The sequence below is a fragment of the Esox lucius genome, chromosome 23 (genome assembly GCF_011004845.1).
Source record: "Esox lucius isolate fEsoLuc1 chromosome 23, fEsoLuc1.pri, whole genome shotgun sequence".
In the NCBI taxonomy this organism is placed as follows: domain Eukaryota; kingdom Metazoa; phylum Chordata; class Actinopteri; order Esociformes; family Esocidae; genus Esox; species Esox lucius.
In genome coordinates this window covers 14,853,033-14,880,692 of record NC_047591.1, presented here as the reverse complement: position 1 = coordinate 14,880,692, position 27,660 = coordinate 14,853,033, and the positions used below count along the sequence as shown (strand labels likewise).

Sequence of the window (27,660 nt, the reverse complement as noted above, 5' to 3'; positions counted from 1 at the left end):
AACGTTTGGACTCGAATGGGTCATTTTGGGAGGCAATCAGACTGTCTTGTTTAGAGGCTAGGCGACTCAAAAAAACCGCCTATTTTACTCTTGTCACACGAATACTCCACCCATCTTCTCAAGTTAGAACTTGCAGTTCTGTTTCATTATTATTTTGAAACAACACTGACGATAGAAAATGGAGCTATTATTATAAATATATGGATGTAATACCTGATGCTTCCATTCCACCCTTATACTTTATAGAACTGTCTAGTTTCAGTACTTTCACTTGTTATATGTAATATTTAAGATGAGTGAGGGTGGGGACAACGATATTCTTGAAATGGATTATGTGTCGGAGACAGAATCGGATGGGGTCCTTGAGATGGGAATAAAATATGGAGACGGTGAGTTCATATTTATTTATGTTTTGCAATAATGTTTCAACACGATAAGAGGGCAGAGGAACCATATGCTACCGATATGCCACGCCTACGCACACACTCGTTGTTGGGCTATTTTCTCTTTTATTATTTGATACTTTTAAAACTATCAGTATATTTCTTTTACACCACCATTGCCCATTGTAAACGCAAAGTTCAAGGCTGAAATGGGAATTGTAGACAATGCTTTTCTCCCAAGCTCTGGCCAACCCTGCCTTTGACATTGTCACGAACTTCATTTTGTCTTAACTACCACGAATGAATATACTAAAGTTATTCATTATGTAGGGGTATCCTTGTTGTTACTCAAATGTTACGACTTTCAGTCAGGGTTTATTTTTTCTTCCCTAACAAATGTTCATGCTCTGACCGCTGTCTACAATCACATATTTGATTGTTTTAGTCTTTACCCGTTGAATTACCATGCTTACAGCCATGCAGCAGATAATGGTACACTGTATTTCTCTATCTTTTTATTTTTAATTTTTACATGATTACGGTGGATACATCTATAATCAGGTCTAACAAATATGCGTTCACAGAGGCCAGATTTCAGGCAAACTGTTGTCTGCACAGCTTGCCGATATACCGCAACTAAACTCACAATAAACAAACCTAATATTTGCCCAGTACTGGTACCCTGTCCCGCCCTTAAATCTCCTTGGATCTTTTAGATGTTTGATAATGACCAGATTATTACTTGATAGTGGTTACTTTACAGAGGCACAACAATTTATTATATTATTAATTATAATCAAAGTACTTTATCCTTCAAGAGTGTTTGGATTTCCAGCATGTGCTACTGCTTCATCAAACATACACTCATTACTACACGGATCCAAAACATTAGGACCATTCACAGGTGAAGTGAATAAAGTTGATCATCTCTTAACAAGGGCATCAATGTCTGGGTAGATTAGATGGTAAGCGAACAGTCTGTTCTCAGTAGTCAACATGTTGGATGCAGGAGAAACAGCATATTAGTTAGGTGGTCATAATGTTTTGGCTCATTCGTGTGCATTTGAAATGGTTAATGCATTAAGTAGATTCAGTGTAGCATGTTCGTTTTTTGCACAGGACTCAACACGGAAGGATGAATGTGTATGAATCAAATAGTTATGAGAATGGTTTTGCTTAAAGTTTCGATTGGGTTGTGTCTAATATCGTCACCGTCTAACTGTGAAATGGATTACACATGCAGAATTGGTCATGTTTTCCAAACACGATTCCAGATTGCCGTTACATCAAGATTTCCATTTTAGGCTGAAGCTACATCTTTGGATGAATACATGCTTTTTCCTCATGAAACATCAGTTGTGAAAATGATGAATGTATGAACAGACACAATGATTGATAAAATTTAACAGAACTTTGCACTCAGGCAAATGCTGAGGGAATCTGATCATTACCATCTGCTAGACTTGTCTAAAAGTCTTGCAAAAGAAGGGGCTTAAAAAGACCTTACATTTATGCCTGGCATGGTGTGTAATCATGTAACAACCAATAAATGTTATTGACAATTATGGACTGAAACCAATTACAACTATACTTGTTTTACAAGCAGAATGGCACAATCTAGACCAGTGGTTCCCAAACCTCTCCTGGGGCCCACCCAGCCACTGGTCTAGAGGAAAAGCTTGATAATCCAACAGTTTAGACTGGTCAATCCCTTACATTTTTAGATGTTACCCAAAGATTGTGTTGTTTCATAGGTGTTTCATTGCAAATTTTTGAATATGTACTATTGTACAGTACAATTAGTACAAACTCAGAACACGTTTTAACAAATCTGATCATTATGACAAAAATGTCCAAGGCCAATGAGAGCTGTTGCAAGCCCCCTTCTTTCCGTTGATTAAATCACAGCTCTACCTGCATTCTCAAATGTTCCACTTCATTGAACTTATGCATCTACATGATCAGAATCAAGATCAGTTCCCAGTTGCACATTATACATATAATAATGTAACTAACACACTGTCACCACCCAGTGATGAAAATACTTTGAAAGACTTATTTTCAACGTCTTTTCAACCAGATTCACAACATATCAAAGTATTGTACTCAATGGGTGATTGCTAAAGTGTTATTAAGGCAGAACACCATACACAGTAAAGGTGCTGCCCAAAAGCTATCATACTTCTTTGAGTGTTACATATTCATGTAGGCAATGTTATATCTAGGCTATGACACTGGGATGTCTTTGTCCATCCATTCATGTTAAAAGAAGGGATCTAAAAAAAAAATGCAATAACAAGGTGTGTAGCCCTCTCTTTAAATTCACCCCTTTCCTTCTAAAATAAAATGAAATTGCTAATAACTGCAAAAATCATTATTTATCCAAATAACCACTCACAAATTTCCAAACACCAGAACTCAATGTCGCATGGAACCAGTTATGTTCATTTCTATCCACAACCAGTAGATATCTGTTGCTATTCATGTCTTAAGTGTTGTCTTTTCTTTTGGCAGAACACTGGGCACTGGAGTTTCTGCCAACCTATCAGTTCCAACCAGAGGGGGCTTCACTGTCCAAAGTTGAGAAGGTGAGTCTCAACCCTCTAAAATGCATACCATTTCTGCATTATGATTTATTTATTTTTTTCTCTGCTTTGATTGTAGTTATAGTACTAGTTATACAGTAGTATAAAGAATACAATGTACTAATATTGTAACTAATGCCATTTGTATAACATGTATGCTTTTGGAATTTTAGTTCATCAAGATGGTCATATTCTGATTTGCTGCTGTGTTCTTATATGGAAAGTAATTGTATCAATTCCAACTCTGAACGGCTGATCACAATAGAAAAGGGGTGGGTCATGCTTTGCCGTTGTCCCTCCCTCTCCCCATTTGTCTGACTTTCCATGAGTAAGACGTACAGTAGTGGGTTCTTGGTTCTTGTTTGTCGATCCTTATCCCATTAAGGAACATGTATGAAATCATGGAAGAAGAGGAGTTCGAGTTTGAGTCTGTAAAGGCACCAGACGTAGCCTGTTGCTTTTCTCTACAGGCTGAGTTCAACAACAATCCAGACTCTCTGTTCTTCAACGATGGCATTAAGCAAATAGATTTTGTCTTGGTCTATGAAGATGAGGACAAGAAGGAGTTGGATAAAAAGAAAATATTCCAGAGAAGGAAAGTAAGTTCATTTCTGTTGGTTTGTGATACTAAAGTCCCTTATTTATTTTCCACATGGTCAAAAGCTTTTAATAAGGCGTTCAGAACAGGAAATACTGTGGGAAAGAGTGGGGGTTTGTTTTGTAGATTTCCCTGGGACAACATTTTGCTGATTTTCTCATTGATGAAACATCTGCTCATAATACACTTTTCTGTTCCCAAACATAGAATATGTAATGAACCAAACATAGAATATGTAATGAACCATTAGTATTGCTTAATTTCTAATCAAACACGTTAATTTAGCAGCGTACCATTTCAAATGTATGTTTATTCTGACATACATTTTTCATTGCACACAGAATATTTACTCAGGATATTTGTATAGGGAGTTTTCGTTTGCTTCACTAGCTACGTTCCCATCAAATTGTAGACAGATTCTCATGTGCATTTAAAAAGGTGTGCATTTTGCCAACAGTGCCGTTTCCACCAAACAGACCTTTTGCAGATAGAAAGTGTATAACGGTGTAGGATGATGATAATTTATCTCCTACTGAGCCTGTACGGTCATGTACTGTCATCTTAAGTCTGATGTTGTGTTACAGGCATTTTCAACTCTACTGATAGCATTGTTACATGAACAATTGCATTACACATAAAATACACTTGGAAGTAACAGCACGTGTACACAGGGCTACATTATGACATTATAAGGGCGGTACATTTTTTAATTGGTCAGATGGCAGCCACACAGTAATCTTCATATTACCTTAATAAGACTGTATGTAATTATTGGAAAGGATTGTCAAGTTCATCTCTGTATGGCTTAGAAGCATGATCTGTAACTGGTTTAACTGCATCCATTATATGTGGATTGAATTGTTTCCACCACTATTTCTTGCGTAATGCATTTTACAGACACGAAAAGGTCCCACCTTGTCAAGCAAACAAATTATCTAGTAATAGTATTTTACAGACCGTTCCTGTTACCATCACACCTGTTGTGACATGATTTAACTTGCATGAAACCTGGGAACGTTTTTCAATCAAATTCTTAATAACAATTCACAAGTTGGAGAATTGCAGCTTAATCAAGTTCAAATGTAAACATAGCAGCTTGAGGCCTTTCTTGTAGGCATAACAGTATGTGCAACCACTGCATTAGGCTGCGAATGCAGGTGTGCCCCTGTGTTTCTAACTATTGTGAAAGTAAGAACACTGTCTTACCACATGTAACAACATTTATCAGGTGGAAGACAGTTAGCACACTAGGTCTGTGTTTTTCTTTAAACCATTCCTGGGAAACCCCAGCTGTTTCAATTTTGCTGTAGACCTGAACTAGTTCACCTGAATCAAGCAGCCAAGGTCTTGGTAATTAGTTGTCAGGCTGATTCAGTTGTGCTAGCTCTGAAATACATCTTACACATGAAATGGATAGGGGTCCCCGGGCAAGGTTTGAGAACCACTGCTTTAGGGATACAGTAACATTTCAAATTATGTTTTATTAACATAAAATGAAATGTTTTATATGTTCTGGCACATCATAATGACTGTAATGCTATGCAACCTTAAGTCAGCTTCATTGATGCACCAACCATTTCCCACAGGTTGAATTGATGTTTCCCAATGAGTTGTTTGTGAGCAGGATGCTTTAAAAGCAGGAGGAGTGTACACGTCTTAGGCAACTGTGGTGACATATGTTGCCAAGCTCTTGACTCATGTCTTTGTGGGAGTAATAGAGTCCGGGTTAAATAAAGGGAGGCTCCTCATGCCAGTTTTGACACTCATTCAGTGCTGTATTGGCTTTAATGCAATATTCAATTGAGGGATAAGAGGATTGATGGTATCCTGATACTGTCTTTAAAGTGCTTTAGAGGTTTTGTTGATGAATGCACTTAACGGATGTATACAGATGCACAGTGTTGTAATGTATACATTTAGATTTTGACTGGAGCGCTGTTTATACTGTCGTTACATATCATTTCAATTAATTTCGTTCTGTTAGGTGACTTGTAAACTGTTTCAATGCATCAAGTAACTGCTCAGTGAAAATCACACTTTTATAACATTGTTCTGTTTAAAACATATATAATTAGAATGCTTTGGAAGTATTTCACTCATATTGGAAGTAATTCAAAGTCATATTTAATAGAAATATGGAAACACTGCACAGTTATTCATATCAATCAAATTGAAAATCTTGCAATTGTTACACACTGTGGGAATGACTTTAGAATTACTGTGTAGGTTTAAAAGGGAGTGTTATCCTGTCAGGTAAAGAGAAAACAATAAATATCTATCGATGGAAGAATCCGGAAATGTACATCTAAGTTTTTTTGTTTTGTATTTTACAAAAATACAGTTCAGACACACTGTGTGGCTCACCGTTTTGAACTGTGAATATTGGTTTTATGAGCATGTCTTTATTTGAATACAATTGTGAATATCTGTGGTGGTGGGGGTTGTTTCAAAGGAGACTTTATTCAAAGGAGAGTGAGATGATTGTCTCGATTTTCCCATCCCAAAAATGCATTGCCTTTGTCTCTCAACCCCTCACTTCTTGCTGCATGTCTGGGTCCTATTAAATCTAAATCTAAAATAAAAAAATCCTGACTTTATATAGAATTCTACAACATATAAAAAAGTATTATGTTTGTTAATCAACAACATATTTTGAACTTATTAAAAATGTGTGTGTGCTATGCACTAGGCTGTGTCTACAGTACACTTTATGTAGCCACAATCAGGTTAATGTAACTTCTCGTAAAGTTGGAAAGGCTTGCTTTCACATGTAACTGTAAAAGTATCTTATGCCTACCTGAAAGATTTTTATCATGAATATTTTGCATTAGTATTTTGCTTTTTGTTTTTGCAAAGACACAAACACAATAGAAAACAACACCTATTTTCCTGTTATTTTGTTGATTTAAAAAAGATAACTAAAAGCAAATTGGGCTTTGAAGGGTAGCTACACCCAAGATTTTTTCCCATACTATTTCCTGATATGTTTTAGGTATTGTGCTGCATAGGTGTCAAACCGGTTACACAAGTGTCAAACGGGTTCCATGGAGGGCAGTGTATCTGCATGTTTACGCTTGTACCTTGTTTGATTGATTAATTAGGTCACTAATTAGTTAGGATCTCACATCACCTGCTGTTAAAGGTCATATGTTGGGCACAAATTGTGAAGTAAAAACAAAAACCAGCATTCACAAGGCCCTCCGTGGTATCTGTTTGACACCTGTGATTTAGAATATCCAATGTAGCTGTTTCCACATCATGTCTATAAGTTTAATGCAAATATGAAAAAAGATTCAAAGTGACACAGCGACTGTTCTGTCAGTTGTCATGACCTACAAAATTCCCTCAATACATGCATACATTTATGATGACAGTGGAAAAAGGGCCCTCTAAGTTATTTTGCTGTATAGTAAATGTGAGGAAGTTAGGGACTGTTAAGTGAAGAGTGTTAGGGTTTGTAAAAATATAGTATAATAAACATTTATGGACACTTTTCATGATTTATGAACAACCACAGTTAAGATGGAATAAATATCATGTAAAATGTAATCAAGGGATAGGTGTTGGACATTATCCAGCAGGGAAACAGTATGGAAACAAAGGGTTACTCATACAAACCAAGGATCCATTGATTTCCCATCCTGTGTTCTCTTCCATAGCGACGGCGAGAATTCTTTGAGGCAAGCTTGATGAAGATGGGGATGGAACTGGAGGTCACCAGATCTGTGAGTGGCCACATAATGGGTTTCTACTGATCTTAATTATTAACTCTACTTTCTCCTATGGAACCTATGTGTCTCACATTATTTTGGTCATCAGTGGTAGAGAAACTGTTGTTATCATACTGGTTCAGAAGAAATGTCCTTGTGGATTTGTTTTCCTTGCATTTGATGGAAGCAACGGTTGTTTTAAAAGGTTTTCCTTTTTAACAATCAAGTATTTTCATTTTAAGTATAGTTTCCAAAAAGTGGGGATTTTCATGGAAAATAATTTGTAAGTTAATGTTGATAAAACCAGTCTTCGATGTGCTGTTTTTGTACTTGTGTATTGTGGGTGATGTTTTGTATGGTGATGCCTTCTTTGTAGTCCTACAAGGGATTACTGAAGTTGTCTTAAATGTTGTTTAAATAAGTAATGCTGCTTTACTGTTAATTTCTTAGGTGGTGGATGAAAAGCTGTTGTTCGTCAAGGTGCATATGCCCTGGGATGTGTTGTGTACCTACGCCGAAGTGCTCCACATCAAGATGCCCATTAAACGCAATGACATTTCCACCACATCCTCGCCGTTCAGCTGCCTCACCAAACACTTCTACCCCAGCGTGCATCTCATTGCCAAGGAGACTGAGTTTTTCACAGCACCTTTCGAGAAGAACAGGCTGGAGTACTTCTTCATGGAGGACCAGGACAACTTCTTCACACCGTCCACAAGGAGTAGGATGGCAAGTTCATAATTTTCTTCTGCTCAACATGGGAATTGAACCCAAAATAAAAATAATGGACTATAAAGAAGTCACCTCATTGATCTACCTACGGTACTTGAAGCATCACAGGTTTCATTGACACGTAATTATAATGCGCCATTTGTAAAAGGTTCCTAATGTTTTTTTAATTACCTTGTTGAAGGTGATTATGCGTTTGTCAGAAAAGCTTGCCAAATAGTGAACCAATATAAACTATTAATTATTAACTGTTTAGAAATGTACGTACACATTTTTGTATATGTTTACATCATATTTATTTTTAGCCTATTGTCCATGGTTGAACAGATGAGAATTATTTATTTTCTCACTTTTATTATATTAGCAGTTCTATTAGCATCGACATAACTGATGGATCCATTTAATTGGTATACCACTTTAAAAGAAGATTGTAGCATTTAAAAATGTCCCTAACTCATCCATAAACATCCATAAGCCAATTCAAAATTTGAAAGTAAGCATATTATCTATATGTTTTTAGGGAGCAGTTTGGTAATCTTACTTCAGAAATGACAGAGAGATTTAACACCTCTGAAATTTTCAGCCATCAATAAATAGTGGGCCTGATTACCAAAATATTCAACGTTGTTTACAGTATGTACACCAACTCCTGTTTAACCAACACAAAGTACTATGGTTCCCATTTCCCACCTGACTGTTAAACATACGTTCACAATCACAGAAATGTGGAGTGTTTAAATAATCTGGTACGGTTAATATGTTAGGAACTGATATTTATGATATGTGAATACTGTCAGTTACATTTTGTAAAAATGACCAGAACATGAGGGTATTGAACCAATGTTTATGTTCCTAGGACAGAGCCCCAATACAAGACAGCTGTGAAAACATAACTTATATTGTATTGTAAAACAATTCTAAATAAGGTTGCGCGGTGACACATAGGGTTTATCTAGTAATCGTTTCTAAGTATATTTGTAAACAGTTCATAACTAAGGGTAACTACTAGCTCACTATGTAGCACTACTTATCTGGATACTGCACTTTGTGACCAATGTGATAGAACCAAATGATTACATTATTATTTAATTAATTATTAAATTATTTTTGCCAGTTTTATAAATGTTATCTTTTTGTAAAGTGTTTGCATTAAGGAATTCTGATTCTAAATGGGGTCCTTTCAATAAAAACAGTTTTTTTGCACCTATACTTTAAACAGAGTTTGTTTTAATAGTTCAATGATAATGTAATATTTGGTCTTCCTTCTCAGGCCTATCACCTGCTCAGCCGAGCCCCTTATGAGGTGCGAGGTCCTGCCATAAAGTTGGGCATCACAAAACTTCTTGATGGAGGGGTGTACAAGGCTGCTTATCCATTGCATGATGTAAGTGGGGTTCAACCGTGGTGTGACAGGACACCGACGCTCCCCGAAAACACCTTTAGGTCTGTGCATAGGCTCAAGGGTATTTTTGTTAACATTGCTGTGTTAATCTAGGGCAGATTCAACGTGAGATCAAAAGAAGAGAAGTGTCCAAATGTCAGATACCTCCTGTTTAACGAGTGGGCCCACCCTAAAAACTTCTATAAGATGCAGCCTCTTGATCTTATAAGGTATTTCTTGCTTTGTTCCACTTCCACAAAAATGCACATTATGGGTGTAATATTGTGTTTGGAATTATTCGTACATACAAAAAATGCTTTAGTTGTTCTAATTAAATGTAAACGATAATGGGATGATAATGCTATAATATTTTTCTTTCAGGAAGTATTACGGTGAAAAGGTGGGCATTTACTTTGCCTGGCTGGGCTTCTATACAGCCATGCTAGCCCTTGCTGCTATTGTTGGACTGGGCTGTTTCATTTATGGGTATAAGACTCAAGATACAAGCACCTGGAGGTATGTGTGAGACTCAAAGGAAATACTTCAGAATCTCACAACCACATATCAAAGTATTATAAATGGCTAAATGTAGTAACAAATAACCTACTACAGGATCAGATTCAGCAGAGTAAATATAATTTCTTCACGTTCCTCCTTTGCCATAACCTGACACTATGTATGGTTAAGCCCAAAAGTATTCATACCCATGGCAACTTTTGAGCCATTGTGAATTTTTATTTGACCAATAGGTTTCTTCTGGCTGGAAATGACATAAACAAGTGACAAAACACAGTAATTTTTACAAAAAATGCCATTTCCAACATTATTCATACCCCTTGAAATTGTTGCACATTTCTGAGAAAATGCAAGTTTCTATACCATTTAAAATGGTTTTGTAATTTACACCATGAGAGAGCATTCTAATCACCAATAAATTGAGAACAGCTGAACAGCAGTAGTTCTCTAGTCAGTTACTAGTCAACTGCAAGTCATGGCTAAAAACAGAATTAGTTAGGTTATTCATTTCTATCTCCAGCACAATTTCTTACCGTGGTTTGTCACTAGTTTATGTCATTTCCAGCCAGAAGAAACCTACTAGTCATTACTATTACTATTGGTCAAATAAAAATTCACTCTGGCTCAAAATTGGCATGGGTATGAATACTTTGGGGCTTTTTTGGTTTGTTTTGGCAAAGCGTTGTCCATCTACTTTGTTAATTTGTTTTATAGCAAGGAGGTGTGTGACCCACTGATTGGAGGTCAAACAGTGATGTGTCCTCAGTGTGATGGGGAATGCACCTACTGGAGGCTCAACAACACCTGTGACTCTTCTAAAGTAAGTAATGCCACATCCGATCCATGGGTGTAGAGGACTTCGCTCCAGTTAATCTCTGAACATCTTCCATTCATCTGCACTATCAATTAGGAGAGATTATGGTTCTTATGGGAAATGATACCAGGAGTATTTCCAGAACACTGAAAAAGTACTTAAAAACTTAGCAATACTTGTCACTGAGGTGGTATGCCTTTGTTAGCACATACTAGTACCTTTGCGAGCCAGTTGCGTAACTTATTAAGAGACAAATCAAAAAATATTTAGTGAAATGGTACAACTCTTACTTTTTTAGGGTACCGGTTAAATGGCAAATATGTTTGTCTGACTAAGAGATAAGCTCAACAACTCAAAAAAAATTTAACAGGGTTTGTTCTGAGGCTATATTATTTACACCAAATGTGTATGTATGTATGCATTATAAGATCCTGGATTTTTTTTTTATGTGGCCTTGTCTTCCTCAGAAACTCTGCATATTTGATAATTTCGGGACGCTGGTGTTTGCTGTCTTCATGGCCATTTGGGGTGAGTCATTTATACAATTAAGCTTACCAATAATTTACAGTGTAATCTACAGTTCAAGTGTAGATGTCAGGAACTTTATTTTCATATCAGGTGATTAACAATTAGCATTTGGCTCCAGTGACCCTCTTCTTGGAGTTCTGGAAGCGCTACCAGGCAGAGCTGGAGTACGACTGGGACACAGTGGAGTTTCTGGAGCAGGAGGAACAGCCTCGTCCAGAGTATGAGGCCAAGTGCAACTATGACAGAGTCAACCCTATAACACAAGTAAGGGGGTTAAGGAGTAAAGGCATACGATCCACAGTTCCACAATGCCAGCCTCAGGAGGCTGGAAGAACAATCCCCATCGAATGATAGATAATGTGGTTTGTTCTCACAGCTTTTTAACCGTGTCAATTGAGAACCAATTCTCATTTTCAGTGAAGACCTACAATTGCAAGAACTCATAAATTGGATTATATTACCTGCATTGTTAAAAACTTGCAAACTATGTTGTTGTGCTTCATTCAGGAGAAAGAGAAAGTACCGTATACAGCTTTCGGACGGTGTATGAGAGTGTCTTTAGGAATCGGGACTGTCTTATTCTGGGTAAAAGCTTTTCAACTACTCTTTTGTTAATTTATTTTCCCCAACTCCAAAAGTATTTGGACAAACATTTTCTTGACTATTGCAATAGCTTAAAGTTTAGACGGTCAGCTTTATTTTTAGGCTATGTTCTTCTACAGTAGTCCAGATAAAGCACTTTTTCAGCACATTTTGTATCTAGCCCCAAATTTTAGGGTCCCAAAAGTATTGGTACAGATTAACATTTTGTACAACTAAGTAGTCATGTTTCATGGTTGCATGTCCCTGAATTCTGTAACCCATATACGTAACCAGTTGTTGGGTGTCTATCCTGCTGTTACTCTGCCAGGCCTGTACTGGGTGTCTTCCCTGGTGTTACCTTGTCAGGCCTGTACTGGGTGTCTTCCCCGGTGTTACCTTGTCAGGCCTGTACTGGGTGTCTTCCCTGCTGATACTATGCCAGGCCTGTACTGGGTGTCTTCCCTGGTGTTACTCTGCCAGGCCTGTACTGGGTGTCTTCCCTGGTGTTACTCTGCCAGGCCTGTACTGGGTGTCTTCCCTGGTGTTACTCTGCCAGGCGTGTACTGGGTGTCTTCGTTGGTGTTACTCTGCCAGGCCTCTACTGGGTGTCTTCCCTGCTGATACTATGCCAGGCCTGTACTGGGTGTCTTCCCTGGTGTTACTCTGCCAGGCCTGTACTGGGTGTCTTCCCTGGTGTTACTCTGCCAGGCCTGTACTGGGTGTCTTCCCTGGTGTTACTCTGCCAGGCCTGTACTGGGTGTCTTCCCTGCTGATACTATGCCAGGCCTGTACTGGGTGTCTTCGCTGGTGTTACTCTGCCAGGCCTCTACTGGGTGTCTTCCCTGCTGATACTATGCCAGGCCTGTACTGGGTGTCTTCCCTGGTGTTACTCTGCCAGGCCTGTACTGGGTGTCTTCCCTGGTGTTACTCTGCCAGGCCTGTCCAGTCTAACCTTTAGTTTCATGTCTGACCTCCATTTCTTGTGTTCGTTTTTGCATTTAGATTATGTTGATCCTGGCATCCGTGGTTGCCATTATCGTGTACCGCCTGGCAGTATTCTTCTCATTTTCAAAACAACTGCGAGCGGATATAAAGGAACTTGAACCGTTCAAGGAGTATGTGACCCCACAAATGGCCACCTCCGTCACTGCTTCTATCATCAGCTTTGTAATTATCATGGTGCTCAACCTCCTGTATGAGAAAGTAGCCATCTGGATCACTGATTTTGGTGAGGTGCTCAAATATTAAACTATATGAGGTTTGCTAAACAGAACAATGCTGTTTGTCCATTGGCTTTTACTAAAGGTTTCTTTGCTATGTTTATTCTGTCTTTGCTTATTGTAAAATGAATAAATTAAGGGTGTCCAGTAGCATAGAGATTAACTAACCATAATTTCTCCAGAAGAGCTGGACAGTGTTGACCCAGGCCTTTGTTCCAGTTCTCCAAGGCTCTCATGTGATATGCCAAACACTTTAATATTTCACATATACATTCATAAACACTTCTGCATGTGTGAAATTGGACCTATGATAGAACCAAACAATTATTTTTAAATGTACCATGTCCTAAAAATTCTGGAGTATACAATGTTTTGAGTAAATATTGCTCACTTAACACATTTGTATTGTATGAAAATCACACACTACAATGGCTCTTTGATGAGGTCCTTGTACAAAGGTAATAGCTGAATGGGGAGACAGCAACAGCTGGATATATATTTTTTTGATTAAATTGAGAAGATGCCTGGTGTGTTTGTTTTATTTGATAGAGCTACCAAGGACCAAGACAGAGTATGAGAACAGTCTGACTCTGAAGATGTTCCTCTTCCAATTTGTCAATTACTACTCTTCATGCTTCTACATTGCCTTCGTCAAAGGGAAAGTTGTTGGGTACCCTGGGAAACCTGTTTACCTGCTGGGCGAGTACAGGAACGAGGAGGTATGTAAATTTATAACTTATTTAAAGATGGCTCAGTTGTTGTTGTTTTTTTCTGTACACTTAGTAAAGAATGTGTTAACACAGCATGAAATTCCATTGGCTTTTTTATCTTGTATTTATAACATTTTGCATTATTTGGTATTTTTATATTTCAGTAAATTCAATTAATATGAGCCTATATCAGGACATCTAAACACTATTCACTTGAATGAAGATGCTATACTGTTATGTAATACCACATGTGGCTGACATTGGTTGTGTCACCAGTGTGATCCAGGAGGGTGCCTGATTGAGTTGACAACCCAGCTCACTGTCATCATGGGGGGTAAAGCCATCTGGAATAACATTCAGGAGGTGTTGATGCCGTAAGTCTTTGGTTCAGTGGAAGAAAAGCAATGAGAAGGCCGAAACCTTACTAGCTTACCCAGTACTTTTCTCTGAGCTTATGCACAGTGTGCGACTTGTTTTATTTGTATAGCCAGTGTTTTACTCTCCTTTTGTCAGCACCTGTTCAGATGTTTTGGTTGTGTGCCAGTGCATTCCTTTTACCACGAAATGCTCCAAAGATGGGCAAGAATTACATATTACAATTATAGTGTACCGTAAAGCCCGAAATGTCAAAATACAAAGTAGTTTTGGCAAAGTATTAGATTCAGCTAAAAATAAGAGTGTCTTTTATCTTCAACTTCCAAAATAAATGCTTTTCAGGTTTTTTGGTTTAGTGGTCAGCCCTGTCCTAACGAAACATGCAATTCAAAAGTATCTCTTGTGTAGTGTCCGGATGTGCTTGTTATTGTGATTGACACGTTTCTCCTCATCAGGTGGGTGAAGAATTTGATATTCCACTACTGCACACGTGTGGGCTCTGAGAAGGTGACCCCACGCTGGGAGCAGGACTACGCGCTACAGCCCATTGGGAAGCTGGGGCTCTTCTATGAATATCTGGAGATGGGTAAGATATAAAGAAGGGCAACTCACTCCCTAAAACCCTTTGCCACTACCCCTTGGCACTTGTTTATATCGAGGATTGGGTGCGTGTTTATGCAGTAAGGCGGTTACTTTAAGCATAGCATGGTGAGTGTTTCAGTATTATTTCCTATGGGAAATATGAACGAAGATGGCTCCACAGGCATTTCTGTTAACCAGTGACACACACCTTTCCTATTGTAAGAAATCTGTCCCTTCAAATGGTCTGAGGACATCATAGCATTACACAGGTTGAGTACCTAATTCATTAATGAGTTCATCACCTGGCAACTGTTGCTGTGAACACGTCTCTCATTTGGGACACTGTTTTCTCTCCAAATGATCCATTGCTGTGTGAGAATGCTACAACGTGAATGGAACCACAATAATAAAGAACCCAAAAACCGAGGAACTGTCTCTCCTACATGAGTAGTCTCCATAACATCCACTCAATCAGCGTTTCATTCCCAGAGGCACATCCATTCATTTGTAAAACCTCCATTTTACCTATAGAAAACTATTTTGTGATACTCTGGTTTAGGGAAGTCAACTGTCTTGCCCACAGATCGAAAGAAACCAGGAGGAACAAGGAACAAACCTATGCCAGTCATTTTAATAGTACTGCAAATATCATTACTTAAATCTTCTTTAGATTGTCAGGGAGGTTTGGAGCAAAACTCACCTCCAGCCCTTGTGCCCATAGCACTTAATAGAATCAAAATCCCTGTGACTAGTCTAAGAGCTACTATCATCTCATTAGGTTCCCAGGTCTAGAGATAAATAATATTTTTTTCTTCAATAATTTAATTTGCCTTTGTTTGTTTGTTGTTGCTGTTTTTCTTTACAGTGATTCAGTTTGGTTTTGTAACTCTGTTCGTGGCCTCCTTCCCTTTGGCCCCTTTCCTTGCTCTGATCAATAACATCTTTGAGATCCGCGTGGATGCCTGGAAGATCACCACCCAGTTCCGCCACATGGTGCCTGAAAAGGCCCAGGACATCGGAGCGTGGCAACCCATTCTGCAAGGCGTCGCCATCCTGGCTGTGGCGACAAATGTGAGTGGTAACTCCTTGATTTGGTTCATGAAGTGGAATGAGAAGAGGAATAAATGGAGCAGGATTTTGTTGTTTTTGTTATTCATTGCACAATCCCATTACTGCCTGTCAGTCATTGCTACGCTACTGTTGTATTGAACTGCGTAGATTATAATGAATCTACGATGATGAGCACCAGTCTAACATGCATTGTCTACTGACCTCCCTGTTCTCCCTCCCAGGCCATGATCATTGCGTTCACATCAGACATGATCCCACGGTTGGTGTACTACTGGTCTTTCTCTGTGTATCCCTATGGAGACCATGCCAACTATACCATGGAGGGCTATATCAACAACACGCTGTCCGTGTTCGACATTAAGGACTTTTCCGACAAGAGCAGGCCCTTGCAAACGCCTTACTGGTTCGAAAACAGCACCACCTGCAGGTACCTTGAATGTATTGTACTTACTAGTAGAGTCTCAATGACGGGAACATTGTGTGATGATATCATTTACGCCGTCTGTCTGTTACAATTCAGGTATCGAGATTTCAGATATCCCCCTGGACACCCTAGACAATATGAATACAGTATTTACTACTGGCATGTGATAGCTGCCAAGATGGCTTTTATAATAGTTGTTGAGGTGAGTAAAATTACTCTTGGCTTTGCCTTGACTTTTCTATCTGTTGTGTAGTTTAATGCCAGATGTAGTTTTTCCAACCTATACGGAGTCCATTAAGAGGTTTTTCTTTCTTCTGACTTTTATTTCCTCAGCACATTGTGTACTTCACCAAGTTCGTCTTGTCCTACATGATCCCAGACGTGCCTACCGCAGTGAGGGACAAGATAAAACGTGAGAAGTACCTTACTCACGTGATGCTTCATGAGGTCAACCTGAAACTCGTGACCAAAAACCTGAAGCCTGTTACTGATAACATTCTTAAACACCAAGAGGACAAGGAGGAGGAGACCAATGACTTGGACTTTTAACCTCTTAACTTTAGCCATCCTCTGAAGAGTGTCCAGCAATATGTACCAGTATTGTGAGCAGTTAAGTCATTTATTTGAAGGTTTTAATGTTTTTTTTTTAATAACATGAATGAATGCTGATCATACCGTAGCAGCTTGTCTAACCAAACCAACTGTGTAAGTTCAGCTGTGTTCCTCCGATTTCTGGACCTTATGTATAGTTAGCAATTTTAAGAGCTGATTGTTACATGTATGCTGTTACATTTACAGTGCCTTGTAATGTTATAATGTTAAAATGAAGGTCTGGAAGGCACTTCTGAGAAGAAACAACTTTGCCTATCATGAATGTTAGGATTTAAATGCTCAGGTTTGATGGTACCCTATATATGGAAGATGAGAGGTTGGTTTGTTTTGATTTATTTGTTTGCATAAGCCTAAGGATATGTAATAGCATTATAGATATTTCAAATATCTGCAAACGTAATGCTTGATTTTATTGGAATAGTTACATTTTCTTATATTTGTTCTTTGTGCTGCTTGTTGTTCCTTCAATTTACTGCCGTGATTTCTATGAAATATGTTTTGCAATTATTTAACATACAATATATAGGTTTTATAACAGTAGTAGTAGTTTTCTTTCATTAATCAAATGTTTCTTGCCTCCCAATGTTGCACTTTCCTGAAAAAAATTGTTAAATAAGGCTGCCAAATGAATATAAAATGGATTATATTTGACTATATATGGTGTCCCAAAAAGACCAAGAGAAGCTCATCCATGCTTTTATCTCTAGTAGGGTTGACTACTGTAATGGCCTCTTAACTGGACTCCCGAAAAAGACTGTAAAACAGCTGCAGCTCATTCAGAATGCTGCTGCTAGAATGTTAACCAGGATCAAGAGAACAGAGCACATCGCTCCGGTTCTTAAATCTTTGCATTGGCTTTCAGTCAGTTACAGAATAGATTTCTAAGTGGTGCTTTTAGTTTATAAATCTCTGAATGGTTTAGGCCCTGAATATATTTCTAATATGTTTGAAGAATATAAACCTAGCCGGGCTCTTAAATCCATGAAAACAGGTCAGCTAGTAGAGCCCAGAGTCCCAACTAAACATGGAGAAGCTGCGTTTAGCACTTATGTACACAACTGGAATAAACTACCAGAAGATCTTAGACGTGCCCCAAAAATATACATAAATCCAGGTTAAAAATACTTCTCTTTTCACGTGCCTATGCCTATGATGTTTTCATCCCATGTTTAATCTTTGTGTTTTCTTATTGTATTTTTTATGATGATGTTTTCTTTTTTTTAATGTTTTCATTTGAGTATTTGTTTTTGTTATTGTATTTTTATATTTATATATTATTTTCTTTGTAAAGCACATTGAATTGCTTCGATGTATGAATTGTGCTATATAAATACACTTGCTTGCTATATTTACACACAAAAGCATACGTACACTCCACACACACACTTGTTCATAGATAATGTGAACACACATTTACTGACTGCTCACATATATTATGTTACTTCTGCTATTGTATATTAGCTTGTACTACCACTACCTATATGTACATAATCCTAAATGACTTGGCACCCTTGCACATGAACTCATTATTGGTACTCCTAGTAAGTGTGAGTAAATTGTTGCTAATGTTGTCACTCTGCATTTATTCCTTGTTATTTATATTTTAAAATCCCTATGCATATACACTGTGTCCAAAATAATTAGGCAAATCGTATACCTCAGGATTTATTTTATTGTTTAACAAACACAATGCTTTCAGTCAATCCAAAATATAATTGAACCACGAACCTGAATGTTTAACAAAGTGAATTTTGATCTTTTGGGGGGGAATACGTAAGAATGCAGAATTATTAGGTAACAATTGGTGTGCAGAATTATTAGGCAACTAAATTACAAAAATAATTTCTCCCAACTAAATTTTTCAAGTGTAACAAATAAATAACACAAAATGACAATTCATTAAAATTTGTGTCCTTTCAAAAATATTCAGTGGTTAGTATACCCACCCTTTATTTTCAATGTCTGCCATGAGCTTTCCATCCATGGAGTCTGTCAGTTTCTTGATCTGTTTACCATCAACTTTCGCTGAGGCAGCAACCACAGCCCCCCAAATGCTGTTCAAAGAGGTGTATTGTCTACCCTGACTGTAAATCTCACATTTGAGAAGGGACCACAAATTCTCAATAGGATTTAGGTCAGGAGAAGGAGTGGGCCAGGTCATTATTCTGCCATCTTTGAGGCCCTTGCTTGCTGGCCAACAGTGGAATACTTGGATGCATGTGATGGAGCGTTGTCCTGCATGAAGATAATGGCCTTCTTTAATGCTGAGGACTTCTTCCTGTACCACTGTTTGAAGTTCTTTCTATCGTTCTTTTCTAAGTCTTTTTCAGTTAATTTGCGTCTATTTTTCTCCATGCATTTTTTGCACCCCAGTTGACTATTTGCAACAAAACCTTTGATTGTCCCGTGGTCACGCCTCAATAGTTAAGCTATTTCAAGAGTGTTGCATCTGTCTGAGAAGCATTGTACAATGTTTGACTTTTCATTGTCAGTTACATCAGTTTTTTTTTTTGGCCCATATTACCTGAGGCCACCAAGCTGCCGAATAATTAGGCACACCTTGATATAAGGTGTTATTCACTGTTGCCACACCCTGCCTCATTACACAAATACATATCACCTGAAAATGATTCAATCCAATGAGCATTCAAGTTTATATGGTTTGGAGTTGGAAAATGTGCATAGAAATAATGATATGATCAGAATACTCACTTAATAATTGTGCATGCAGTGTATTATATGCTATTTACCTCAGCTAACAGTTTCAGAAAAGGTCCTGTCAGTAAGCATTTCATTGTTACGCTACACTGGTTAAAGATGCGTGGAACAAATACATTTAGATTTTATGCAGGCTCTGGCCTTTCACGCTGAAATCTCTATCACAAAAAACAGACTGTTCAGATTGAACATTTTGAGAGCTGGAAAACAACACATGACTTAAGGTTTTATTACATTGATCCAGTCTGTTATACAATGCCATCCTGAATGTTGATTGGATGAGCAGTGTTCCAAGCCATGCTGAATATAATAATAATTATATTATTATTATTAGTGATAATGCATTAATAAATCCCAAATGTGCCCCTTTTCAGCCTCCATTTACTTGCTCCACCATTTGCACAAGTTGCTCAAAAGTGAGGCAGTAAAAATGAGTGGGAGCTAAATAGAGCTAATTGGGGCTTCTTTCAAAGAGTGTTCAACAATACTATGAGCAAAATGAAATCCCATAATGCACCATGTCATTATAAATCTGGCCAAGCATTGGTTTTTATGGCAGGAGAAAATATAATCAATCACAAGACATACTATACAATTTTCGGGGACCAGATTTGGCTCAACTGCGCCACTTTCACAACAGGAATTTTATGATTCAAGTGTGTCTTGCAAATGATTCCCTTTATCAATCATATATGTGACAATGGAGGGCGTTTAGGAGCGGCTAAATCCCAAATTCCCCCCTCCAAAATATCCCCCGCTGCCCTGCCTTTTCCCGTACATGCTAATTAGACCGTCCAGTGGCCCCTTCCAGCAGGTGCGTTGAGATGCAGCCTTTTGTGACTTGACACAAAACACCTCCTACATGAAACGTTCTAATTTTAATGAGGTTTATATAATTTAAATTCATAGGAGGGATTTGTACATTATAATTTCTTGGTCATTTTATTACTTCAAAGTAGACCATGAACTGCATAACTTAAGGCACAAGTGCATCCTTAAATTCATGCTTTTATTAAAATCCTAGCCACTCTGTGGAAGTCAACCTTGGAGTTACGTGAGCAGCATGTCACCACGAAGGAAACGCCTAGCAAGTGTGTAGGGTGTAGGGGTTGGATTGGGATTTGCGGAACAAGATGGAAGAGGGTTAATTTTCACAACTATTTTAAAAAAAAAATGTTTTTTTTAAATGCTTGTAGAAGATAAACAAAACAAAAAACAGAACAAAAAAACATTAACAACAACCATTGTCATTGTCATTACAACCTCCAGATTCCCTCAGTCCAGACTAAGTTCCTTCAGTCTTTCAATCCAGAATAAGTGCCAAGTCCTTAAACACAGCCATTTTTCTTATAGCTTTTACATTTTTAGAGAACTCAATAGACTCAAAGTACATTTTCAATTCACGTTTAAATCTCAAAAAAAGAAGAGTGCATTTAGAAAATTTAGATTTGTGAATGTGATATTTAGCTAACAGAAAAATAAGGTTTATAAAATAAATATCACTTTTCTTTTCATATTCATGAAAACCAAAAATTACATTTCTATATGTAAAATCAAAATTAGGATTTACATAACAAATGATAAAATCACAAATGTCACACCAAAATATAACTGTGAAAGAGCAGGTCCAAAATAAATGTGAAGTGGTCTCAGGTTTCTCTGAACAGAAAGAACAGAGGGTATCAATGTCATTCTTAAGTCTTCTGAGGAAGCACTTATCTGGGTAAAACCTATGAAGTAGTTTAAAGGTGATTTCTCTCGTTTTAGTTATCAGGTATTTGTGAGGTAATGTCCAAACTTTTTTCCACGGAATATCACTAACAAAACCATTCCAATAAGAAATTACATATGGCACAGAAACAGACTCCTCCTGAAACAAGACTCAAATTTTCTTATTGTTTTTGGATTTAGATGAAGAAAGGCATTGTTTACCTACAAATGTCTGACACAGATCTACTGAGTGACAAACAGATGAAAAAGAAAATCCTTTATAAAGCATGATAACTCCATGTGGCACTGCATCAGCCACGATGGCAAATTATTTTGGAGTAACAGGAATACCATGCTTTACCAAGAACTCAGAATAATTACAAATTGAACCATTTTGAGACACAAAAATAATTCCATTACTAACCCAATTATCAAAGAAAATAGATTTATGTTTATACAGTAGGTCCTTATTATTCCAAATTACATAAGAGTGAGGAGTAAAATTGTGTTTAAAGATGAGGGACCAAGCTAATAACATTTGCCTATGAAAAAGGGATAATTTAACAGGGAATTTTATTATGCTATAATTACAGGCTAATAAGAATTTTAAACCCCCTAGTTTGGAAAAAATTACATTAGGGATCAAATTCCAGATAGATGCAGGCTTATTGATAACGTTTTTTATCCAATTTATTTTAAAGGTGTGGTTTAAAGTAGTAAAATCAAGAAAATGTAACCCCCCCTTCTCAATGGTGTTCATAAGTACAGATTTTCTGACAAAATGAGTTTTATTCTTCCAGACAAAGCTGAGGAGCATGGTGTCCATTTTTTTAAGAATGGCGGTGTCAACACTCAAAGAAAGCCTTGACAAGCCCTCAGCTTTGGCTTTGGCTAGTAAAATTCTTCCCTTTAATGACAGATCTCGCTGCAGCCACATATAAAGTTTTTTCTGTGTACTCTCAATTAGTGGATTAAAATGAACAGAGCATCTTTCTAGTTCATTTTTTGTTATAATAATACCTAAATATGATACCTGATCTCTAATTTGAACATTACAAATTTGTGACAAATTACATTCTTTGACGGACATCAGTTCACATTTAGAAAGGTTCTTTTCACAACTAGTTTCTCTCCCACTTGTTTCAAGGTAGGGGTTGAAGTTTGAACCAATGGGTTTAAACACTAGGGTACGTCATCAGTCTGCGGCACAGCTTGTCTAGGACCCAAATTCACATGTGATTCGTGACATGTTTGTATTTTTCTCTCTATTGCATACGTTTTACGGTTGTACATTACACTAAGTGTTGTTGGTACTAGTAAACTATTCGTTAGTCGATAATGAGTTCTCAAGTTACGTGTATTGGATGGGTTAAGCGAGGAGTTGCAAAAGAAACACCAGATAAGGTAAATACTGTAGTTAGCTCGCTAACTAGTTCAATAGGTGGCCAATATGTCAACAAGATATAGCAGAGTAATTGAATACTTAGGAATTACACCAGCTTGTTTTTAACCTTTTGGTACATTTTGTTAAAGGTGGAGTTAAGCAAAGAAGAGTTGCAACGTATCATAACAGAGGCAAAAGAACAAGCAGGGTTGGTAGATTATTCTTTTTACGATATGTCTTGAAATGTCCTAAAGTGTGTAAGAACTGAGACATCTTACTGAAATGTAAACAGTCAGTGAAGGAAATCTTGCGGTGAGGTGGGGGGGTCGGGGTCATGCGTAGCTCAATTAGTATTGTGCCTGTGTTGTGGGCTCGGGGGTGGGGGGTAGGATGAAAAGTAATGCACACCCTATTGTTAAACAACTTAAATGTAAATGTGTCCTTGTTCAGTGGACACATAGGGGATGATGATGATGATAATGAAGTCGACGAAGGCATGGCCAGCAGCCAGGAGCAGAGTGATGAGACAGAAGCTGTTCAAGGACTAGAGCCAGAGCAGGATGAAAATGAAGCAGGTCGGGAGGAAGAAGATTTACTAGCAGAGTATGGTTTAGATAGATATGACGAGGAAGATTCAGGTAAATATGCTTGCTGAATCCTCAGCAAATCTGTCTCTTTCAAATGCATGATGTTTATAATGCGATTATGCCAAGGGGAATCTGTAAGTCGCTGTTTTATTGCCAAAAACACTCTCTTATGGTTGCCCTTTTTGTCCTGGCACAGTGACTGCCAACCTTGGTGACAGTCTTGCTGGCCTCACAGTGTTCAGCAACAATGAAGAGGATCCATATATCACCATTAAAGACACAGTGAGTGAAGGACTGGTGTAAAAATATGTCAGCTTGAAGGTTTGCAGCACAACAAAAACTGCCACTTAAATTCTGGTGATGTACTGTATGAAATCAGGCTTTGTTGCAGCTATGTATCTAACTTTTTCTAAATATTTATTCTGCGCTATAATCATGACTTATAATTCAAGTTTTACTCATGAAACTTTCATTCAGTATCATTTCCTTACTAAAGGAAACCTGTGTATTTTGCCTAGTGGCACACCAAAGCAAGGGAAGTATTTTTTAAATATATTATGGTCTGGTGTCAAAAAGGTCCAAACAGCATCCACATGATGTTGTATTTTCTTGTGTCTCCAGGATCAGTATGAGCGAGAGGACTTTCAGATCAAGCCAAATGATAACCTCATAATTTCTGGCCGAACAGAGAAGGACAGCTGCAACCTGGAAATTCATGGTGACTTAAAGGCCTTTGATTTATGGCAATTTTACTCTGTCTCAGCTTAGATTTTAAAAAATGTGTTTTTTATTTGCCTTTACACAGTATATAATGCAGAGGAGGAATCCCTCTATGTTCATCATGACATTCTCCTACCTGCCTATCCACTTTGTGTGGAGTGGCTCAACTTTGACCCTAGTCCAGAAGGCACAGGTGAGCCCATTTCCTTTGCAGTGTCTGCAATTTAGCATCTTTGGTCCAAAGCTATTTGAAATCATGCATTTTTACATTTTCTAGATGAAACATGGGTTCGGAAGTTAATCAAATCCCACTTTCACAGTGCTGCCCGAACCTTGCTCTATTTGCTGAGCTACAGACAACTAACAGTTGCCTTGTGTTTGATAAAGTGTCAGGCCTTAATCGAGTTCAGCCCCAGCTGGACACTTAATTCTGTGTGTTTGCTAATTTTATAACATGTTTTTTTGCACCCAACATCTACCCCATCTTTACAGGCAATTATGCTGCTCTTGGCAACATGACACCCCAAATTGACGTGTGGGACCTGGATGTGGTGGACTGCCTAGAGCCTGCCTTCTCCCTGGGGAGCAAGAAGGCCTCCAAGAAGAAAAAGAAAAGCAAGAAGGTAAATTACAACGAGGACTTCATTCACTAGTTTGAGCTTTTATGATATACATACACATTTCTCACTATAGCCAGAGGTCTAATGTGCAGTTTGAATTTGTAGGCTGCAGCAGAGCCAGTTGAAGGTCACACAGATGCTGTACTGGACCTGTCCTGGAACAAACTGGTTCGGTGAGTCATAGTGGAATACCCAATAATCCTAGTTGCAGACCTATCCACTCATGTCATTTGAACGACTAAATCCCAGTGCCACTGACCTACGCAGTCACAAATAACCACAGCCTTTATGCCGGGTTTTGTGTGCTGCCTCCCTTTTCCACAGGAACGTCTTGGCCAGTGGGTCAGCTGACGAAACGGTGATCCTGTGGGATCTGGCACAGGGAAAGCCGGCCACAACACTGCGCAGGCACACTGACAAGGTACGTGTATCCAGTAGTCTGTTCCTGGCTTCACAATCGGCCGGAGACATTTCAATAAAATATACGATGTGGTTATTGAATTACAATTTAATCTTTATTTGCTTACATAAAAATATAATAAAAACGTTTAAAATGTAGGTTCAGACATTGATGTTCCACCCGTTTGAAGCTCAGACACTGATATCAGGATCATTTGATAAGTATGTAAAATCTGTTAACGTTAATCTAACATTATCAAATAAATATAAAGGAGTTGAGGTCTTGAGAATGTGCAAAACCAACCACTCTTCCTGCATCATCCTTCTCTGGCAAGGTCGGCAATCCTGTATGACTGTCGCAGCCCGGACAGTAGTCATCGCACATGGAGGTTTAGTGGGCAGGTAGAAAGGGTCACCTGGAACCACTTCTCACCCTGCAACTTTCTGGTAACCTCCCCTATGACGTCACTGCACATGGCATTGCAAGCAATTTGGAAAGCTTTGACATGGAAAATACCTGGTGTGCATTCCTTTTTCCGAACTTTGGTTTGGTTGTGTTTCAGGCGAGCACTGAGGACGGCTTTGTTTACTGTTTGGATGCACGTTCAGACAAGCCAGTGTTTACTCTAAGGGCACATGACGGAGAAGTTTCAGGTGGGTGTGGCTATAGGCCAGTTTGTGTCCCTACTTCCTCTAGTCCAACCTAACCTTTTTGTTTTTACAGTTTTCAAAACAATGGATGTGTTTACTGATACACACAATTGTCAGTAAATGTCAGTTGTCTTTTTTCCTGTAGGCTTGGATCTTAGCAGCCAGATCCGGGGTTGCTTGGTTACCTCGTCCGCAGACAAACAAGTTAAGATTTGGGACATCTTAGGGAACAAGCCTAATCTGGTTCACACCCGGGACATGAAAATGGTAAAGACATTTCTTTGTAGATGAGACTTGCTGTGTTGTTGGTATGAGATCCAACATATTTTAATTTGTGCGGTAAGTGTGGGTGTCATGGTAAGAGGCTGTCTTTCTATTTTTAGGGGGTGTTGTTTTGTGCAGCTTGCTGCCCTGACTTACCCTTTGTGTATGCCTTTGGAGGACAGAAGGATGGCCTGCGGGTTTGGGACATAAGTGACGTTGCAGCAGGTACAGTGGCGATTTTCTGTTTTACGCATGTTGGGGTATCAAGCCTCTATCAAGCCAAGCTTATCATATAAAGCCAATTATATTTACAGGTTGGTAGTGGAGTAAAAAGTGTAAGGTTGCAAAGCTCTCTGAAATGTTAATACATTTCGTGGTTTTCTCCAGGAAATTGCTGGAATCTGTATGTAGAGTATAAGAAGAATGTCTACAATCCGATTTGGATTTGGAGAAAACCAAAAATGTGATGCTCTTTTTGGGTTTCCTATTTGTCTATCCTGTTATTTAAGTGATTTATCTGTATGAAGTAGTTATCAAAATGTTGTGTTTGACATGTGCATTCTATCTGTTGATGATCTGTCTCCAGTCGCTGAGGTGTTTGGCAATCGAGAACGGTTAGTGGCTAACACAGCTCCTGTGGCATCCAGCAGCACCTCAACAGCAGACATGGAGCTTTCCTAATGAGCCACTTGGGACCAACTTCCATTCAACTTAAAGCGGCTCCTTGGACTCCTATAGAAATATCCACACATCAAGCAGTTTCTTTCAACAGGAGACACTAAGAACATTTCCACAACTGTATATGGACTGTCTCTGTTCAATGCAAACATTTGTTCTTGTGAAATGAAAGTGCCACAATATTATTTTTGAGTGCCAGAAAGTCTGTGATGAGGGAAGTCAGTATCACTCAATGTATGAGTCAAAATAGTTCAATATATAAAAATTTTGATCAACAGTTGTTAGGGAAATTGACTTTAGAAATTACCATCACACAGTGTTTATCAATGATAAGTCTATCAATTTGCTGAACTTTGCCTGAGATTGGTACTATTTTTATTTTTTAATCTGAGTAACATTTCTGCATTTGATCAAAGAGAAATGCCAAATACAAAATACCTGTTCAAACATCCTGAAAGACAAATCAGGAAACATGTCAGACCAGCTTGTGCCGAAATATAGTGCATTTCTAGAAAATATAGTAAATCTGATACTTTCCGGTCATACTCATGGTCAAGATTTATTTAAGAAGCTTTCTCCAGTGAGGAACATCAGTCTTATTGCCAGTGGCAACCAAGAAATATTCTTCGCTTGGGGTAGTCTGGCCAGTAGACAGAATGGTCACTTCCATAAATAAACACACTCCCGGAGGTGTCCCTCCAGCGATACTGGACACGACTCACAGGCACTGCCCGGAGTAGGTGCCTTTGTTGAACGACGCAGCATTGGTGCCTGTTGGATTGGGACGCCTGCACCATTCGCAGCGAGGCTGCGTTGATTTCTTCCACAGGGAACGTGCTAATAGGTTGCACCTTTTGGCCCGAGCCGGCATAGAGGATCTCCCCTACGGCATGGCATATCCTGTCCTCTGGGATACCACCCGGGAGACCCAGAAGGTACCTTGTGACATGACATTGAAAGTCCACCCGCAGCTCTTTGAAGTAGCACAGCTGACCCACTCCCAGGCACATCTCGCAGCAAACCCGGCCCAGGGCCATGCAGGACATGCATGTTACCATCTTCTTGTCCTTGCACGCTCTGCAGGGCTTTTTGGTGAACCGGCCGTGCGC

At 38.5% G+C, this 27,660-nt stretch overlaps 2 protein-coding genes across 2 annotated transcripts; both read left to right on the top strand.

The window, feature by feature from the left end:
- The first annotated feature begins 134 nt into the window (after positions 1 to 134).
- Positions 135 to 17,494, top strand: ano6 (anoctamin 6). The gene is made up of 20 exons (XM_013140138.4): positions 135 to 389; positions 2,898 to 2,971; positions 3,439 to 3,567; positions 7,226 to 7,291; positions 7,727 to 8,005; positions 9,276 to 9,389; positions 9,501 to 9,616; positions 9,768 to 9,902; positions 10,617 to 10,722; positions 11,184 to 11,244; positions 11,363 to 11,508; positions 11,752 to 11,829; positions 12,829 to 13,054; positions 13,596 to 13,765; positions 14,033 to 14,130; positions 14,587 to 14,717; positions 15,579 to 15,784; positions 16,006 to 16,211; positions 16,305 to 16,410; positions 16,542 to 17,494. The coding sequence occupies exons 1-20, from the start codon at positions 293 to 295 to the stop codon at positions 16,755 to 16,757; spliced, it is 2,760 nt and encodes a 919-aa protein (XP_012995592.2). The 5' UTR covers positions 135 to 292; the 3' UTR covers positions 16,758 to 17,494.
- A 4,960-nt stretch (positions 17,495 to 22,454) lies between these two features.
- Positions 22,455 to 27,086, top strand: pwp1 (PWP1 homolog, endonuclein). The gene is made up of 15 exons (XM_010864201.3): positions 22,455 to 22,652; positions 22,782 to 22,840; positions 23,083 to 23,270; positions 23,416 to 23,501; positions 23,841 to 23,937; positions 24,025 to 24,132; positions 24,432 to 24,562; positions 24,665 to 24,732; positions 24,884 to 24,980; positions 25,119 to 25,180; positions 25,294 to 25,405; positions 25,522 to 25,612; positions 25,755 to 25,876; positions 25,993 to 26,098; positions 26,460 to 27,086. Exons 1-15 carry the CDS (start codon positions 22,587 to 22,589, stop codon positions 26,552 to 26,554), a joined length of 1,488 nt encoding a protein of 495 aa, XP_010862503.1. The 5' UTR covers positions 22,455 to 22,586; the 3' UTR covers positions 26,555 to 27,086.
- Positions 27,087 to 27,660: the final 574 nt, after the last annotated feature.